At 32.2% G+C, this 19,420-nt stretch overlaps 1 protein-coding gene and 1 long non-coding RNA gene across 2 annotated transcripts; one reads left to right on the top strand and one right to left on the bottom strand.

Annotated features, from left to right (window-relative positions):
* Positions 1–5,120: 5,120 nt before the first annotated feature.
* Positions 5,121–7,520, bottom strand: LOC7493939 (protein SHI RELATED SEQUENCE 5). Its single transcript, XM_024601074.2, has 2 exons — positions 6,300–7,520; positions 5,121–5,812 (listed from the first exon to the last, which is right to left on the bottom strand). Exons 1-2 carry the CDS (start codon positions 6,871–6,873, stop codon positions 5,439–5,441), a joined length of 948 nt encoding a protein of 315 aa, XP_024456842.1. The 5' UTR covers positions 6,874–7,520; the 3' UTR covers positions 5,121–5,438.
* A 10,640-nt stretch (positions 7,521–18,160) lies between these two features.
* Positions 18,161–19,420, top strand: LOC112327440 (uncharacterized). Its single transcript, XR_002981640.2, has 4 exons — positions 18,161–18,312; positions 18,401–18,540; positions 18,655–18,936; positions 19,051–19,420. It is a non-coding gene; the product is annotated as an uncharacterized LOC112327440 (long non-coding RNA).

Consider the following 19,420-nt stretch of genomic DNA (forward strand, 5'->3'; position numbering starts at 1 on the left):
TCAATCTTTTCTCGTATATTTTTTTTGCTTTTTAGAAATATTTGCATCATCCTAACATTTTGTTTTTCATTAAAAAAAATTTGGTTAGCCCGCTACGTAGCGCGAATCACCTATCTAGCTAGTAAGTATTCATTATTCTTCGAGTTTTTATTATATTTATTATTTATTGTATAAAAAATTTAGGTATTCATATTTTGTCAATTGATATTTATTATTAAAATATTATTTATTAGTCAACATAAAATAAATAATAATATGTATTTGAATATAATAACAAAATAATAAATAACACACACACACACATATTGAACTTCAGGTGAGATTTAATAATATTTATATTGAGTTAAATATATATCCAAGAAAAGCATCTCATTCAAATAAGTTCGGATCATTATTTAGTAGATTGAGGTTAAATTTACATCTCTAATGATAGCATCTAGGTAGTCTTTATGATTAATGTTTTTTTTTGGGGTATAATTTAATTACGATTCATGTTGTTGAGTATATTTTCTCACTAAAATCCAAGGGTATTTTCTTATTGGGGTTTATGATCCCTGCTACAAATGCAGAACCAATTCTGCAGCGCTATACAAATGGCATCCTCTTCCAAATCCTATTGGCCCTGTAAATACAAACGCATGAGTACAATATATACTATAAGGTCAACATCGAGTCTCTTATACTGTATACCCAATCCAATTAACACAGGGACACGCATTATGAACAATGATAATGACCTGTGTATATGTTTGGGTCTGAAGCTAAAGATCAAGTGAAAATCGGAGAAGTACTTGTTAATTTGGTATATACATACGTACGATAAGGGAAACAAACATTCTACGTTCGGTGAGAGGTGCGCCAACAAGCTTTGGAGTACACGAGGCCCGAGGGCGTTCCGTTGATCCATCATCCATGTAGCAGCGGCGCGCAGTTGCAGAAATGGTGGTGATGGCAAATATTGCAATTAATGAGAGTGTATGATAAATATAGTGCTGGCGATTCTAAAATAATAATAGCAATAAAGTGCTGGCAGCACCGCTGATCGGAAAAATAAAAAGTGTCACACAGAAATTTTAAAAAATCTAAGGCATTGAGCCCACCAAGACAACAAGAAATTAACCTACTGTTAAAAGCATGTCTTCGTTATATAGGAGTGAATTTTAATGATGACAACTTCCTCAATGCTGATCATTTATTCATTAAAGTATCAATAATCATCCGCATTTTGTACTAAACAAGCACAAATGCGCGCATCCTCGTGCTAAGAATTTAGGTGATCTCGAATTCATGGCAAGTCTATATATGCAAGAGAAAAGAAAATAAATTACTGTTGTTTTACTGTCAAATATTATGCAAAAGAAGAGGTCAGGAGTGGGCATGAATTCATGCTTGAAGAAGAAAGGTGGTGGGACTTGAGAACAAGATCCTCTGCCTTTTGTTATTTTGTTGGGGCTATATATACAAATGTCTCCTCAGTCATGAATTTGGTAACCATATCCTCTGAATGCATCTGCCTTTCGGATTAATTCCAAGGAGTAGATTTCATATTGACGAGGACAGGACAGGCATCCAATAATATTTATTCCCTCTTATTTTCTATAGATCTAGCAATATTTATGCATCACCAAGTAAAAACAAGATGCGAGGATTTTTTTTTTAAAATAAAGGGCAAAAAATGAAACCCACGATTTACTTTGATGGCCAACTAGATTGCCCCTTTACGTATTTTCTCTAGAAACTAATTTAATCTTCTAAAATATCGATTACCTGAGTTAACAAGCAGGAGTAAAAAAAAAAAAAGTTAATTTGCTTGATCCCCTCGTTCAAAGTTACAAGAAGGAAGGAGACAACCTTTAGTTTCACCTTTTACTTTCTACCGTCCACGATATTAAAACAAATAGAATTTTATTTGTTTGGGAGTGTGGTTATAGTTATTTTTCAAAGTGTTTTTTAAAATATTTTTTATTTAGAAATATATCAAAATAATATTTTTTTATTTTTTAAAAATTATTTTTAATATCAGTGCATCAAAATGATTTAAAAACACTAAAAATATTAATTTAAAGTAAAATAAAAAATTTTCAAAAATATTTTTAAAACATAAAAATAAAAATTATTAAAATTTACTTACCATGTTTTTATAAAAGTAATTTTTAAGTTAGAAACAGAGCTGAATAGAGTGATAATACATATAGACGTCATTTCAATAAAAACCAATTATATAAACACTAGCATGTTTGATATATGTAAATTTTAAATAGAAAATAAATGATTCTTTTTTCTTAATTAAAAAAAGGAATTCCATAATAAGTAGTTGTACTTTTCATTGAAAACAAGAGATACCCTGCTTTATTTGTAATGCAGAATATATATTTATTTTTTTGTTTGAATGACGCCTAATTTAATTTTCAAATAGCATTTGACCTCATCATTGCGATTTTAGAAGAACATTGCATATAAACAATAATAACTTATGCTTGTCAACAAATCATTTAATTCTAAAATTTTAAAATAATGATTCAAAATATAATTTATACTATTTTTTAATAAAAAAATTTAAGTAAGAGTTCTGTAACTTTGAAACTTATATACATTTACATTATCTTGTGTTTAATTTTTATCAAATAAATAAAAATAATAAAATTCAAACCCGTAACCGCTTGGTCAATAAAGTTTTGATACCATGTCAAATTAAAAACTATTTCAACCTAAAAACTTAATCCGTTAAGTAATTTAAAATATGATTTATATTGTTTTTTAATAATATTAAACCATGCAACATCTTTTGACCCAGGTAACTTGATAGTGAGTCAACTCAAAAAATGACTTCATTTCGCGAGGAAGCAACAAATAATCGAATTACAAATTCTCCATTCCATCTGGCAAGCATCTAACTATTGATGACATATATTGATTGTAAATTGGAAACTGATTGATGAGAAGAGAAAGTCAAGCAACGCAACCAACCATAACACATGCCATTGCTGTACTCTCACGGTATATATATTTCAAATGTTCTTAGCTGGAAATCATGTCGATCTCCCTCGTGCTTTGATTGATTCCTCGACTTAATCTCCTATATGGAGTTGCCTACAAGTATACCTTATCATGACAAGTTTGAATACATGGCTTAATTTTGCTAATGAGCTAGCTATAAGCTTAAGACTTACATATATATAGTTTCAAAATGTACGTAAGACAGCAGCTTATTCGATCGATCCTAGCTAGGCAGGCAGGCACACACTGCGAAGTTCATTCCAAAGTCATGAATCGGATGATCAGATGGATATCTCTTTGAGCTCAAAATGATGATTTATTAATGAAAAATCAATATTTGTAAGGATTTTAGAGATAATTTATGTGTTTTTTAAGCAGTAAGCATAAGAAAACATCTCCCATCTGTCTTCAATATCTTCGTCTTTTTCATCCGAGAACAACAACCGAACATTATCTTGATGTGCTATAGTTTAGGATTTAAGTACATGGTATTGTTAGTAATTATTCTTTAGCTTTAGGCAAACTAAGCTAGTGATTGGTTCATCCATAATATATTCTCTCTTTACGCTCTAGGTAGTAAATCAAATCATAGATTTTCTTGAGAATCATGTACAGAGAATTTGCTTTCTAATAATAAATAAATAATTATGAATTTCTATCTTTCAGATAAAGCATCTTAATTATTTTTCTCAAAAGACAAAAGATACATCTCTAGTTTTGAACAAGGGAGCATTGCATGCGTCGAATCTAAAATCCCTACCTAAATCGGCCCCCACCCCCTTTTCCCAATATTTGAGGCAACCCCGCCAGGTAGCAAACAAGAGTCGAAAGAAACTGGCGTAGACTATTCAAGTACGGGAATACAGTAGATAGTAATTTCGAAAGTAATGTATTAAGAGCAACTTCTTATCCATCACTATCTAAAAGTTGCAAGCATTTTGTTGTGTTCTAGAGGGTAATAACAGTTATTTTTAAAAATATTTTTATTTTAAAATATATTAAAATAATATATATTTTATATATATAAGCTCATCAAAACAATTAAAAAACATAAAATAATATTAATTTGAAGCAAATAAAAATTAACTTTTTAAAAAAACTCTAGTTGAAATACCCTCTATACACCGTCATTGCCTTTCTTCCCTCATTGTCTTTCTTCGACAGACTAGAACTACCAGAATATTTATCAAAATTCTCAGATCTCATCACACGGGAAGGTGGATGACTCATCCTATATATTTGATGTATATACTACCACCATTCTATGCTTGTTGAAGAAAATAGCTAGCTCGAAAGCAAGCATCCAGTAATCAAATACTTCTCTAAGCAAGGACAGCAGTAATTGAACGAAGAAATATTTTCTAGAGTAGTAAATCTAGATATCGATTAAAGATGAGAAAGCATATGCCGGAGGTCAGATCTTACAAAACGAGGGAAATTCTAAATTTTCCCGTTTCTTTCCTATGTACCAAATCTAGCAATCTATGGAAGCATCTTCGATACCTATATATATACACACACACACACGTGCCTCGACCTATGTCATTGGCCATAGTCTACATAGAACACATATCACATGCAGAAGCATTAACATTTCTGAATTTCTGATAATCATAAGCAACATTTTCCATTCTACCATTTAGGTCACATCCATGCACGTCGCCTCAAGCGGCTAAATATTGCTGTTTTGCAGGCAAGTAGTCGTATAAACGCCCATCAAAATTTTCCATTTACATACATAAGGAAGAATGCATACACATGTAACCAGGCTGAGAGGAGAGCAGTCAAAAAGGAGGACAGAGAGGAGAGAGGGGAGAGAAAGAGAGGGTGGAGCTAGATTGGAGTTGTTCTTTCATCGTGTCACTTGGCTATTAATGAATGAAAGGCTTCCAAAGCTGGCCCTGCCTTTATTTTTCTATCTTCTCAAGAATTTTTACTATATTCATAAAAAAAGGGTTTTAAACTCTTTGCCTAACAGAACAAGAAACCTATTTCTTTCCATTTAAATCCGGCAAGCAAGCCAATAAACGGGAAAAAGCGCATCGAGTTCAACACCAACCAGAAAGCAATCGATTCAATATATATCTCAACCATAAAGTAATCAACAAACAACGAGAGCGATCAGCAAAAAAATTTAAGTAGATTGCACGAATCCACATAGAAAACAAAGAAATAATATTAAGTCATTTCATCATCGATAGGATCAAATTAAATAAACCCATATCATGAAATCTGAATTGAAATTCGAAAAAAAATTCAAAAAAAAAAACATCCACATTCTCCTTCCTGGCAATGTTCCATTTCTAATTTCTAAAATCCCTATGCTCTCTCTACTTCAGTTTCGAGTGCATGCATGCTGAAAAATGAAAAACTTCTACTACAACAAGACCACCTATTTATGGAGTTCTTTGACAAATAGATAGGTTTTGTTTAGAATGCAGCTAGGACCTTGGGGGAGCGAAGAATTGCGTACCAGCAATAAAAGCATTGAGAGGAGCTGGATATAGAGAAGATGGATCGAGCAAAGTATTGCCAGCAGCTGGATTGCTAGTGTTTGTTGTAGTTCCCGTGGTGCTAGTTCCTGCTGCTGTTATAAGAAGTTGTTGTGCTCCACTGGAGGAGCTCTCACCGCCTGTACTGGCGTAACGGCCATCTGCACCTTGATCATAGAGAATTCCTCTGAAAACATGGCCTCCAATGTTAACAGCCGTTTGATATGCCAACTGATCATCTGCATCGTCCATGGCGCTTACTTTAACGCAACGAAATATGGCATCTGAATTCACCTCTGGTGGAAATGCTGTCAATTCCAGCCCTAATTCATCTCAGAGTTGAAGAAAATCAGTTCGAATGAAAGCAAATGATATTTCAAGTAGAATTAAATAAGTGAGACAAAGAAAATAATTTTTTGCTAATTAATTTCATGTGACCTTTTTTTATCGTCAATTTTACTAGCAAACAGTGGAGGAATGAAAAGAAAAGAGAAAAGAGAAAGAAAAGCACGTGGTGGGTGGCTGACTATGGAGGTGGACTTGCTCACACACACGCAAATGATACTTGTCTTGCTGGGTAGCAAGAACTGAAAGTGCTCTCACAAGAACTATTCCTTAAAGATCTCTAGATCTCTCTACTTAACTTTCTCAAATTGTGTTCGGTTCAGTTTCTTGTAAATCCTCGTCAAAAATCTTTAAAAGATTTGTGTACAAAGGGAACCTCACCATCAAATATTTGTAGTTTTAGTGATTTTTGTTGGTCTGTGTTTGTATTTTGAGCTCCTACTAGTAGTACTAGCACAGCTTTACCTGACGTGGTAGCGGCTAAACGAGTGCAAGCAAGAGAGGAAGCACCACCATGATTCTCCCTCTGCCTTTTTGGATTCTCTCCTAGAAACTGTTGTTGATGTTGTTCTTGTTGTTGATTATGTTGTTGCAAAGCAGCTAGTTGTTGTTGCCTTTCTCTCCTTTTAGCAGCAGAGACCCAAGTGCTCTTAACGTGGGTGTTGCACGGAAACCCTCGACTCTTACAACAAGTTCTACATCTCAAATGGGGACAGTCTTTTTTAGCTTGGTTTCCACAGTCTTGACAATTCATTCCTCCTCTTAATCCTCCTCCTCCTCCTTGTCGCGTCAAACTAAAACCTGATCTTGAAGAGTGATCATCAGATAAACTTCTTCGACTAGGACCCACTCCAAACGAGAAGCTGTTCATGTTTTGCTGCTGGTGATAATACTGCGGCCATAACTCAAACCCCTTGTTGTTGTAGATCTCCTCGTTTGATGGTCTGTACAAAAACAAACTACTATTATTGTCTTCTTTCTCTTGATCTTGTTTCCTCGACGGTCCTTCTCCCCCACCTAGATAGAACCACCCTGCCATTTCTTGCACCCAAAAGCTGATACCAACCTCAATTTAGAAAAAAAATCCATAGCAGGAAAATGACAGACTCTGGAAATCTGCAAGATCACAGGTTTTGCTTTTTGGGTCTTTTAAGAGTTGAATTTTGGTGGGGTTTCTAGGGGAGTCTTAAATCAGCGGAGTGTTTCTTTGATGGCTGACTATATATTTTATATGACTCGTCGATCTTCTCTTGATCTGATTCTGAGGACTCTCTGGGTCTAAGGTTTTTGCAGCCTTTTTTGAGTGGAAGGTTAAGAAAGAGGTAAAAACTTTCAAGATTTTTGCTAACTGTATAAGAGAAAGAGACCGAGAGAGGAAGAGAGAAGATGGGTAAGCTAGACTACTATTCTTGACTTGTGGATAGAACCAACCACGCAGGCAGCCTGAGCTAAGGCCAGCTTTCTTGAATTCTCTTTCAATGTTAACGAAGCAATAATGGCACGGAATTAGAGCCCTGCTACGCCGCCATGGTAACTGCACTGCTCTCCCCACTCTGCGACACTTACCTCATTTAAGACAGACCTACTTTCCCTCTCTCTTCTCGTCAATTACTCTCTGGTTCTTTCTTTGTAGCAGGAGCAGCTCTTAGTGTTTTTTTTAGAGTGACAGTAAATAAATATAAAGGATACATGAGATCGAAAGAAAAGAACAAAAGTAAATCAACTTCTAAACCACTTGGGCATTCAATATCTCCACCTAACAAAAAGTTACAGGAATAAATAAATATATTTATTAAATAAAAATTGTTTCTATTTAATAAAAATTCTTAATATAAAATATTTTTTTTGGATTTACTTATTGGATATATATAAAAATTATTTAAAAAATATTTTTAAAAAATTATTTATAATTTTGTCTAGATTTATTCAATTTAAATGGGAGTTTGAGAATGGATTTTAACTTTTTTTTTATTAAAATTTAAAAAAAATTGATTTAAATTAATTTTATTTGAGTGTTTTTAAATTATTTTAATATATTAATATAAAAAATTAAAAATAAAATATTTTAATATTTTTTCAAATAAAAATTACTTTCACAATAGGTAAACACTCTCTAAACCAGATATATTTACTTCTAACCTGTTTTTTATTAAAATTTAAAAAATTTATTTTAAATTAATTTATTTTAATGTTTTTAAATTATTTTAATATATTAATATAAAAAAGTATTTAAATATTTTTTAAAATAAAAATAACACTCTCTGAACCAGATATATCTACTTCTCTGGTCACTTATCTACAGTTGTCTTCCAGTTTCAATGTACCTAGAATCGAAGATGTTTTCAATCTAGCCATTCAATTGTTATCTAACGGCAGGTGGTGGATCCACGTGGCCGAACAAAGGCTTTTGCCTATTCGTTCTTGGCTCCGGAAAACCTGCTCAGTACCTTTTCTGACCCTTTCGATCCTGTAATTAAGTTTGATTTGATTTTACTCCAATTTTTCAATCTCGAAGCAATCCAATGACACCGTCTCACCTATCCATTAATATTACCTACGAGAGTATATTTGTCACGCTCTAATATTTAAATTATTAGATTGTTGAGTTGTTAATGAGCCATTTAATGAGTCATTTATTTTATTTAAAATAATTTAATTTTAATATATTTTTATTAAAAATATTAATTAAGTTAATTAATTGAAGAATTAAATGTTTAATTATTTAAATGGGATGAATTAATAATTAAAATAATTAAAAATAAAACTTAATCCTATTTAAATTTTTTTATTAGAGTCGCTGAATCGATTAACTGGATCAAACTGATTTTAATAACCGGTATTTAAGATCAATGGTCAGAGATGCAAGGGTGCAAGTGATGTAACGGTTGTTATTGATCTAAGTTTAGCTGGGAATTTCATGGCAAACTCAAGGGATTGTGTGTTTTTCCCCAGTTCCTCTTATGCAAACACTAGAAAATTTATGTGATTTTGAGGATATTGTTCAACTAGTCAGATTTTTAATTTATTTTCTAGAGGTTATTAGTTCGAGTTTCATGAACTTCAGGACCATTAAAGATTTATATGATCATTAACTTCATGACTCGTAGAATTAGTCGAGTTGCACACAAACTAACACAAACACCCATATTAATTAAAAAAAAAACCCTATGTGTAATCATTTTATCATTGACTTAGGACACAAAATTTATTTCGTTAATGAGATACTAGTGTTTTAATTGTTCTTTAAAATGTTAATTTACTTAAAGGTCAACACCTTTGAATTAGAAATGACAAGGCAAGGGTGACAATTCAGCCAATCTCTCCTCTTACAAGGATGAAAATAAAGATTTATAAAAATTTCTTGCTATCAATCCTGTGGAGTCCAGTTGGTTTTTTGTTATTTTCTACATGGTGGTTACTAATTACCTAAATTCTACGTCTCCTGATAATAAAAATTAACAAAAAAAAACTTCTAAATGTTGTTGGAATTTCTTTTTCCATATTTTTTCCCACGCATTTTTCACTATTTTTCGTTTGATAACATACAAAGAAACAAATAATTGCACATGTAAATGTCCAAAACACATGGATTCGTGAAATCATTTTTATAAAAATAAATATCATTGTATTGTTTCTTGAAAAAAAAATTCCTTAATTGAATCAAATTTTTTTACCACGATTTGAAAAGAGAATATTTTTATTATTAATTTATGTTTGGTAGTGTAATGCATGATTTTTTTTATAAGTATTTTTCAGTTAATATATATATACATCAACCTATCAAGATTATTAAAAAACATTAAAAACATTAATTTAATATTTTTTTTAAAAAAATACATTTAAAAACAAAAAATATCGCAATGCTAACACTCATATATGTTGAAAAATCAAGTCAAAATTTAAAAGCAAATGGGATGATCATCCACTAAGATCTAAAACAAAAGGATTTGAAAACTTCATAATTTAAAAGCAATAATGAGTGTTACATGTTGATGATAAAGTTTCATAATAATTGAACTCTAGTACCTAGAGAACTATCCTTGGCTTCCCATATCTAATTAAAATTAAAATCTCCATCCATTATGCTTGAGGATGCACAGCTTCTTCTACGGACTCATCACCACAAAATCATCCCTCTTGCAAGAAAATGACTTTAAACTTTCAGGCCCACCTTAGGTCGCTAATAGAAAACTAGTAGTCTCTAATAATTTCTTTATCAAAGCATCACGTGAACCGCAGATTAGTAGTCTCTAGTAAATGGATTTCAGTACAAATATATATATATATATATATATATATATATATATATATATATATATATATATATTATATATCTATATATATATAGTGTTTGGTGATGTGGTGTAATTATTTTTTAAAATATTTTATTTTTATTTTTTAAAAATTATTTTTATATCAATACATTAAAATAATTTAAAAATATAAAAAAATTATTTAAAAAATAAAGTTTTTTAAAATACACGTTCCACATCAAAATAAACACTACCTAAATAGAGACTCCCGCGGCCGCTCATCAGTCCCCACCGTACTCACAACCGTGCCCTTATCCCTAATCAAAAAGTCCTTCCAGTCTAATTAAACTAACTAATTAATCCTCGTAACTTTAAAAAATGTATTCTTGATCCTTATTTATTTCCTTCTTTCTTGGTAAATAGAATTAATAAAAGATAATTAATTAAAATAGAGAAATTTTACCATGAAAGAATGTAGGCCAATAAAATATTATATATGTGTGTGTATATATATATATTATAGAACTAGTTAATTAATTTTAATAAACTAGGTGCAAGGATTAATTTATAATTACCTCGAATCATATAATAGTTTTTCTTTTGTATTTTCGGTGCGGTGACGTGTATCAAGGTTAGAATTTTATGGATCTTAGATGATAATGCTATAAGCAAATTTCTTTCAAAGTATCTGTGGCCAACAGCATGTTGAAAAACCACATGAAGCTTCAAAATTCAGCTGAAAAGTTGAAGTTAATTACTATAATTAATTAGCACACTCACGAGACTTTTGTCTAAGAACCAGTTAATGGGTTGGTCAACTTAACCCATGAATCTTATATCAATTCAAATTTATTCTAAACTGATGTTATATTGATATTTATGAATGAAACAACATTTTTTTAAAAAAAATAACTTAAAAAAATTAAAATGACATAAGTTGACTCGTTAAATTACCCATTGATTGAGCTAGCCTTTTATTTTATTTAAAATCAAATCCAATCCAAGATAAACTCAAAATTGATAGATCATTGTGTTAATTTGAGATATCCAATGTAAAAACTATGCTAATTAGGAGTCGAGGAAGGAAGTATCATTGTCCTTACTATATATTGACCCGCTCAATATTTCAATATAAACTAAAAGCCATGTATTGTTTCTACATGAACTCATGATGTTTTCTTTAGTTTTCTTTTTTTTTTTTTTTTATTCTGGTAATTTAACTTTTTTTTTCATTCGAATTGTTCATTTTATGACCAAATTGGTAGCCAACTACTTATGATTTATTAAGAAAAGGCTAAATTGAAAAATAAAGGATCAGAGTGAAAAAATTAAAAATAGGTGGCAATGTCAAAGTTGGCTTGAAATATTCACTTTGGTCATTTTATTTTCCAAATTCTATCTTTCCAGCCCCTCTAACTTTTAAAAAATAAATTTTGATCCAAAAAATTGTTTTTCTTATATCTCGGTCCCTACCTCAAGAGAGGAGAGAGAAAAAGGTGCTGAATTCCAATGATAGAAAAAAAATATTGTTGATTAATACTGATTTCGACAATAAAAAAATATTGATTTTAATGTTATTGAATTGCATTCAATGAAAAAAATTTCATTGGGGATGTTCTTTGGAATTCCCATTGGTTGAGAGGGCAGATCTCATTTAGGAAGTTTATTGAATCCATGTTGATTTTGAATTTTTTAGATAGATTAAATGGGTGTTTCAAGGAGCCTACAATGGTTTTTAGGTGTTTTTGACTAGGAAATTGGGTTATAAAGAGGTTTTTTTCTTCCATGAGAGTTGGTTGCTTGGTTTTTCAGCCATGGGGGCCAAAAATTAGAATAGCAAACAACATGTCACTTGTGTTTTTATTTATTTTTTGTTTTTATAATTGATTTATTTTTTCTAGTTCTATCCTCCCGAGTTGGATTTTTATTTATTTTTCTTGTTAATTTTGTTTTTAATTTTATTATTTAATATTCAAATAATTTTTAATTGGAAAACATGATTTGTTTTAGTTTGATACTTGTAGGTTTATCGCGATCTTAAATAAACACCTTGATATTTGGTTGATTCTTGATTTTGTGAGTTTCTATTTTTGTTGTTATGTAATTAAATAAACAGTTATAAAAAAATTGTTTAACAAGATTGAGTTCTTAACTTGAGTCACGAGTTTACTTGGTTAACTTTGTCTAATTAGAAATTATGCTTCATAATTTATTTCGATTTGCTTTTAAGAAGTTATTGAAGTTTCAAATAAATATCTCGACATTAAGTTGGTGATCGATTTTACGAGTAACTATTTTTATTATAATATGATTAAATCAAAAATAATATTAAAAAATTTAAATTTGATTAAGTTTATGATTCAGGTCACATGTTTGATATATTAAGTTACAAAACCTAGATTAATTTAATAAATTTCTATTTTAATATTTTTTAAAAATTATTTTATCTTAAAATTTATATTTAAAACAAATTATATTTTTACCGGTTTTTTTAACTTATCTTTAAATCATATAAGATAGCGTTAGGTCAAAACAACTCTTGATCTGTTTGATTTGAAACACTAACGTCCAGACAACGAGACAGGTACGAAGGTTTTAGGATTGACCGTTTGACGCCAAGTTTTTTTTTTCCCGAGACCTTGATATTCTTTTTTCTAGGTCAAAAATCTTTGTTGCTGCTCGCAACGCAATACAGGACATCTATCTAGTTCTTTGTATATTGCAAATCATAAATGGATTTGTTTATCCATCGCCGACACGGAGCTGTTAAATGTTAAAATTCCCTTTCCATGATTTGTGGGTAGCAACCTAGAATAGCCTTATCTCTCTATTAACGGAATATTTAGCAATTCACGTTCCTATGCTCGATGAATTCTCTGCTCTTGGCGTTGATCGAAAAAAGTCAGTAGAAATGGATGGAAAGCTTCATTTTAGGGATCAGTGATCATCAGCTAGACGTGTGTTTTAAGAGCCTGTCATGTTTTCTAGACCGTGTTTTAGCAATCAAATTACCATGGCTGTCATATTCATCTAGCTGCAATTAGCCTGCTTATTATATTAGCTTTCTTTTGTGAGAGAAATATTCATGAACCAAAACAAACTCTGTTTAGAAGAGGTCATTCCTAATAATAATAATAACAATAACAATATATTAATTAATCTATTTCATTCATTGTTCCTATAAATAATATAATAACTTTTATAATTGCGGTTTGAAAAAAACTATAAATTATAGTTTTTCCATAACTAATATTTTAAAAATTAAAGAGTTTTCATCAAAATCTATAAAAATATTATGATGTATATTGATGAATCAAAATTTTTAAATTTAGAATTGGGACAAAATACAAACCACAACCTATATAGAAACAAACAGAGACTAATTTTTTGGAATTGTATTTTATTTGCAGTGCAGGTCCTTTTACAGTGCTGTGATGCTGTGGAAGTTCGAGGTAGGTCATACGATACGAGGACTCGAAGAGTTAATGCTAAAGCCCTAACTACATGCATATGCATTTTGTGTACATAAAAAAAGAGGAATGTTTCAAACAAAACGTGAAGTAGTGTTTCAAAGACATTAGTGGTGATATTACAGTCCTCATAAATGGACTAAATCTTGATGGTTGATAACGGGAAAGAAATTTAAATTCAAACTAGAGCTGATCAGACCTACATCTGACCATGCACAATCATCCAACATGACCCTCGAAGCTAGGATGTGACAATCTCTAGCTTGTGTGTCATGATATCGTTTTCTCTTGAGATTAGGTACAAGCGCCCGCCCACCGGCCAAACTATACTAGCTAGCTCTCTGCATTTGTTGTGTTCTTATCATACATTACTTCGTCATGTTGAATCTAATTTCCTTCTCCCCCCGTACTCCGTGACAAACATAGGGATTGCACAGCTCCTCGAGCAACTCAGGCAGCCATGTAAATTAGGCAACAAAGTAATCATTGAAAAAGATTATATTATAATTAAGCATAAAGCATGACAGCCGAATTGAAGAACTTCGATGTTTAATTATGATTAGCAAAACAAACGACAACCGCTTAACCACAGCTAGACAGCTAGTTGGCTGATGGTATAACACTAGCCATGCATCTTCTCAAATTTAGTGAAAGCAAGAACCCGCGGCTAAAGTAAAACCCTTGTTTTTTTTCCTTTTTAACATATCTCATTTTCGGCTGTAGAAAGTAAACATATGTTTATTGGTTTTCGCATGAAATTTTTTATTTGTTTTTAATGAGTGAGAGCTGTGCTGGGTTTTTATTAAGTGATTGGTGTGGTGGGAGAGTCTCAATAATTGTGTCTGTGTCTTTCACTCTCGAGCCTCGTGCATGCATTCTTTTCTCCAGTTGACTCTTCCTCTTTCTCTAATTCCTCTCCTGATCGGCTATGCATTGATACTCAATATTTCTTACACATGGAGCTAGGTTAAGGTAGAGGTGACCCTCGAGGGCACATCATGAATCCTCCATTGAAATCTATGATTTTGGACTTTGTTATCATGGTATCTTTGGATTAAAAATGAAAAACAAAAAAAAAAGAAAAGAAAAGAAAGAAAGCAACCTACTTTTAGGGTAGGTTATATGCCGTAGGAGTACTTGAAATCATTTCTATATATTATAGTAATTTTCTTTTTAACTCTTCTAGCATCGTACGTCGGATTCTAAGGAATCTGTTCACAAAATAAAGAATATAATCGTTCATAGCTTTAAAATTCTAATCTTCTATGTTTCTTTATATATATATATATATATATATATATATATATATATATGATATGGAATATTTTATATTCAATTGTAGAGATATTTTAAACGTTAAGCACAATAAAATTATTTAAATATATATAAAAAATGAAAAATATAATATTTTCCCATTAATTTATGTCTGTTTTCCGTGTAAAAATAAATTTGAAGGATAAATTATATATTAAAAAATCTCTTGTGTAACTACCAGTTACAAGTTATTCCAAACCATTAATCATGCGGCAATACTTGTCTGCCGTTCAATTCGGGAAAGTGAAGCTATAATTGCAATTTGCTTGCTGTTTCCTTGTCAATCTCGAAGGCTTTTCCGCGTTCTAAAGGAAAATGATTGAGAGTGAATGGCTTAAAACAATCGAAGCACATGGTACCCGCTATGAAAGTAAGTCATTGCCGTTCTTGAATTTACAGTTCTATTAAATAAGTTGGTCGATTTGTACCCAAGTTAACTCAAACTCATCTGGGAAGGCTAGAGCTTCATGCATGGCGAATGTGCAAAAACCTAGATCACACGCACTGTCACACCAGATAACAGATCATTCTTAATTTTAGCCACAGTGAAAATCAGAACATAATGAGTAATTATGCTTTCTCCGCTGCCTAATGTTATAAGTACACGCAACAAATTAAGTATCAGAAACTTGTTACTAATTGGAGATTAGTATCCTTTAAGAAATTAATCAACAACAGTCCTTTGATAGATAAACTTTGTTGTCTCGAAGGCTTTCCGCGTTCTAAAGGAAAATGATTGAGAGTGAATGGCTTAAAACAATCGAAGCACATGGTACCCCTATGAAAGTAAGTCATTGCCGTTCTTGAATTTACAGTTCTATTAAATAAGTTGGTCGATTTGTACCCAAGTTAACTCGAACTCATCTGGAAGGCTAGAGCTTCATGCATGGCGAATGTGCAAAAACCTAGATCACACGCACTGTCACACTTAAGTTAATTTGGTTTATAAAATATGTAATGGGAATTTTAAATTCAATTTATATGTGAGGTCCTGGGGAGTAACTAATGGATATCATGTTAGTTATTTATTGTACCCCCTCTGAAAACAAATATAAATAGAAAATAAAAATTATAGGCGATAATATTCTTATTATATTTTATGGGTTATGAATTTTATTATCTTCTTTCAACTTATATCTTCTTTTTTTTTCAAAATAAATTCTAGAAAGTGATATCATTGATTACTCCCCGAGCACCGTGAAATTTTTCAAATTAAATTCTCTTAATTAAGCAATCAAATACCAATAATAATTTGATTTCCAAATAACTAACGATTAAATATTTATAAGCCTTGGTCCGCAGATTAAGTCAAACAAACTCACAACTCTCCACTCCTTCAACAGTTTTATCAAACTCTCAAATTTATCATTGCTAAAGCTTTTAGTTTCGATTCAATCGATTCTGGCGACTCGAAAGATGCACTCAATTCAGAATCAACGAGCAGGGAAACTAAAAGACTATATATATGCATACAAAAGTTTCATGGTGTGATCTAGAGAGGAAAAGGAGATGCACTCTTGAATAAATTTGGGTTTGATTGATGCTTCAGTTGATCCGAAAATATATACCTTATTGTCCAATAATAATAATAAAAAAAACTGTTCCTCATACGTAGTACTGTAAGTTTTCTCAATTGTTTCTTGCATTAAAAAAACAATCATCTGTAACCTTTAGTTTTTTTATACACGCCAATTTGTATAAATTTGTCAAATATGTGTCCTTTGCGCTTTGATCCTGGTGTTGGAATTTTACTACAGCTTCTGCCAACTAGGGGCTTGAAGAATCTTAAGGTCCCAGCAAGGCCTTTACTACAAGGTGCTTGTCAATGTCTATGGACTAAATAAGCTTTTGAGAGGCACTTCGGAGGTTCTTTTGTCCTTGTAGACTCGGGAGGACAAATATTGGTTGGTGCCTTTATGTCACAATGGTTCCTCAGTTGCTCTGATTTTCCAAAGCAAGCTAGCTAGCAAATCTTGTCACTTTGGAGCTTGGAGACATGAGCAAAGAACCCTAATCCTGCCCCACCCATCCTTACCCCATGCAGCAGGGCAGGAAGGAGACTTATATGAGAATACGAACCTTTATAAAGAAACCAGCCGTATTGTATCAATTCTCGACCGACCAAAACGCATCAACTGATGTTCAGCATAGCATTTTATCAAACCCTAGGCAGTAATTTCTCTTGCATGTTACCCTCCACGCTCTGTTAAATTAAATGGTAGAAAAGTAAGCTCACATGTCGCAAATACGTAGGCCATAAAGATTTGGTACACAAGAGGACTTTGATGTGTGGTCCCCATTGTAGTGTGGGTCCAATTGGGACATGGACAAGGGGCCCGCCTGGCCTTGCATGTGAAAGACATTATAGATATAGTTTTCCATAGACTGAATTTTGTAGAGCATAGGTTTCTCTTTGAGCATATTATTGGTGTAATATCCGTTTCGTAGACATAATGTCTCAACAAAGGTTACAAGACTCAATTCACGTGCCTACCACCGCTTTTCACAAGCCTAAGAAGAACTTCTTGTTGGAAGCTTTGAGCCTTTCAATCTCAAATCTTCAACCAAAACCAAAGTGCTATTGCAAACTACATCGTTTTAAACTCGGCTTAGATCTATGTATTAATCCTCCTATCCAAAATTTGATATGGGTTAGACTTTAAATTAAACTAATAAATGAGAGTTAATTTGATTAGATTCAATTGAATCGACAAGTAACCCACAACTCAGTCAACATTAAAACCTGATTTAATTTTAAAATTAAAAAAAAAACATTATGAGAAATTAAAAACTTTAAAAAACTATATATATTTATATAGATATAACATTATGAGAGGTTTCAAAAGCCACGGGAAAAAGTATCTGAATTTTGTTTTCCCACAAAAATATATAGGATAAGTGGGCCGTCCAGGCACAACATTAACAAGTTGAAGTTGAGTCCAGGCCTGGATAGTGAATGACAAGATTTAACTCTCTCCCCACTAATTTCAAATATTGTGCAGGCCTAAATTAACAAATAAATATAATTCGGCCCAATTAGAGGTTCGAGCATGAGCCTATAGATTTTTTCTGTGCTTGGACACTAGTAGGCTGGACCTGGCTATTTCAAGTTCCACCTGTCAGTTTTTTTATAATTATTATTAAAAAAAAAGAAACCGATAAATCTCACCATAGGGCATGGCTAATTGGCTGTGTGCTACTCAATAAAAAATATATAAAGTTGACCGTAAAACAGCTAATTCTTCCAGGTTCCATGACCATAATTTAAAAAAATAGAATTAAAAAAATTATATCCCAAAGCTAGTATAAAAAAAAAACCAGACGAAATGGTCTCTTCAAGAAAGCTCATGAGCTCGCAGTTCTTTGTGATGCTGAGGTCTCTCTGTTATCATGGTTTCTTGCACTGACAAGGTTAATTTACGAGTACATTAGCCCCACCACGTAAGTCCCATCTCTCTTCCTCATTTTCCTTTCCCGTGATCAAACCCTCTTTGATCCCCCTTTGTTTTGATTTTATTTTCATGACCAGAACGAAGCAAATATTTGACCGGTATCAGAAGACACACTGTATGCCTCTCTTTAATGGTATAAAGCTTACATGTGCAGAAAATGCAAGAAAACTTGGGAAAACTGAAAGAGGTGAACAGGGAAAATCAGGAGGGAGACAAGGTAAATCTTCCTGGATTTTGCGGCCCTAATTTTCGTTATTCTTACTTCTTTGGTGGTCTCTGTTCTGTTTCTTGCAAAAATGTTGCGGTGTCCAATTGTAATCATATTTTACAGGCAGAAGATGGGTCAGGGTTTAAATGATCTGAGCTTTCAGGACCTGCGCAATCTTGAGAAAGATATTGAAAGTGCTTCGAAGGTTATAATTCATGACCGCGCAGCAAGATACTCAGCCCAGTTCACAGCACTCTTAGGGTTCTATACTAAGAACATTTTCAGTCCATACTAATTTACTCAAGCCATCCAGAATTTTTGTGATCTATATGGTGTGATTTCTAATTTGAAACCTAAGCCTCCTAACTGAAAGAGGTGAACAGGGAAAATCAGGAGGGAGACAAGGTAAATCTTCCTGGATTTTGCGGCCCTAATTTTCGTTATTCTTACTTCTTTGGTGGTCTCTGTTCTGTTTCTTGCAAAAATGTTGCGGTGTCCAATTGTAATCATATTTTACAGGCAGAAGATGGGTCAGGGTTTAAATGATCTGAGCTTTCAGGACCTGCGCAATCTTGAGAAAGATATTGAAAGTGCTTCGAAGGTTATAATTCATGACCGCGCAGCAAGATACTCAGCCCAGTTCACAGCACTCTTAGGGTTCTATACTAAGAACATTTTCAGTCCATACTAATTTACTCAAGCCATCCAGAATTTTTGTGATCTATATGGTGTGATTTCTAATTTGAAACCTAAGCCTCCTAACTTGCGAAATGTGTAGTCGATTTGTAATGGATAATCATCCAGCAATTGATCAACTCCTATGTTTTGCTCTTAATTAAACTATGAATACTTTGTGTATAAATAAAGTTTTTAGCAAGAAATTTGTCTG

The sequence above is a fragment of the Populus trichocarpa genome, chromosome 5, assembly GCF_000002775.5.
Source record: "Populus trichocarpa isolate Nisqually-1 chromosome 5, P.trichocarpa_v4.1, whole genome shotgun sequence".
NCBI classification, from domain to species: Eukaryota; Viridiplantae; Streptophyta; class Magnoliopsida; order Malpighiales; family Salicaceae; genus Populus; species Populus trichocarpa.

Excerpts from the sequence above, each read along its gene's own strand:
- LOC7493939 (XM_024601074.2), bottom strand. The coding sequence starts at position 6,873 with ATGGCAGGGTGGTTCTATCTAGGTGGGGGAGAAGGACCGTCGAGGAAA. Across the intron at positions 5,813-6,299 it reads TTTAGCCGCTACCACGTCAG|GGCTGGAATTGACAGCATTT; the intron begins GTAAAGCTGTGC and ends GAGATGAATTAG.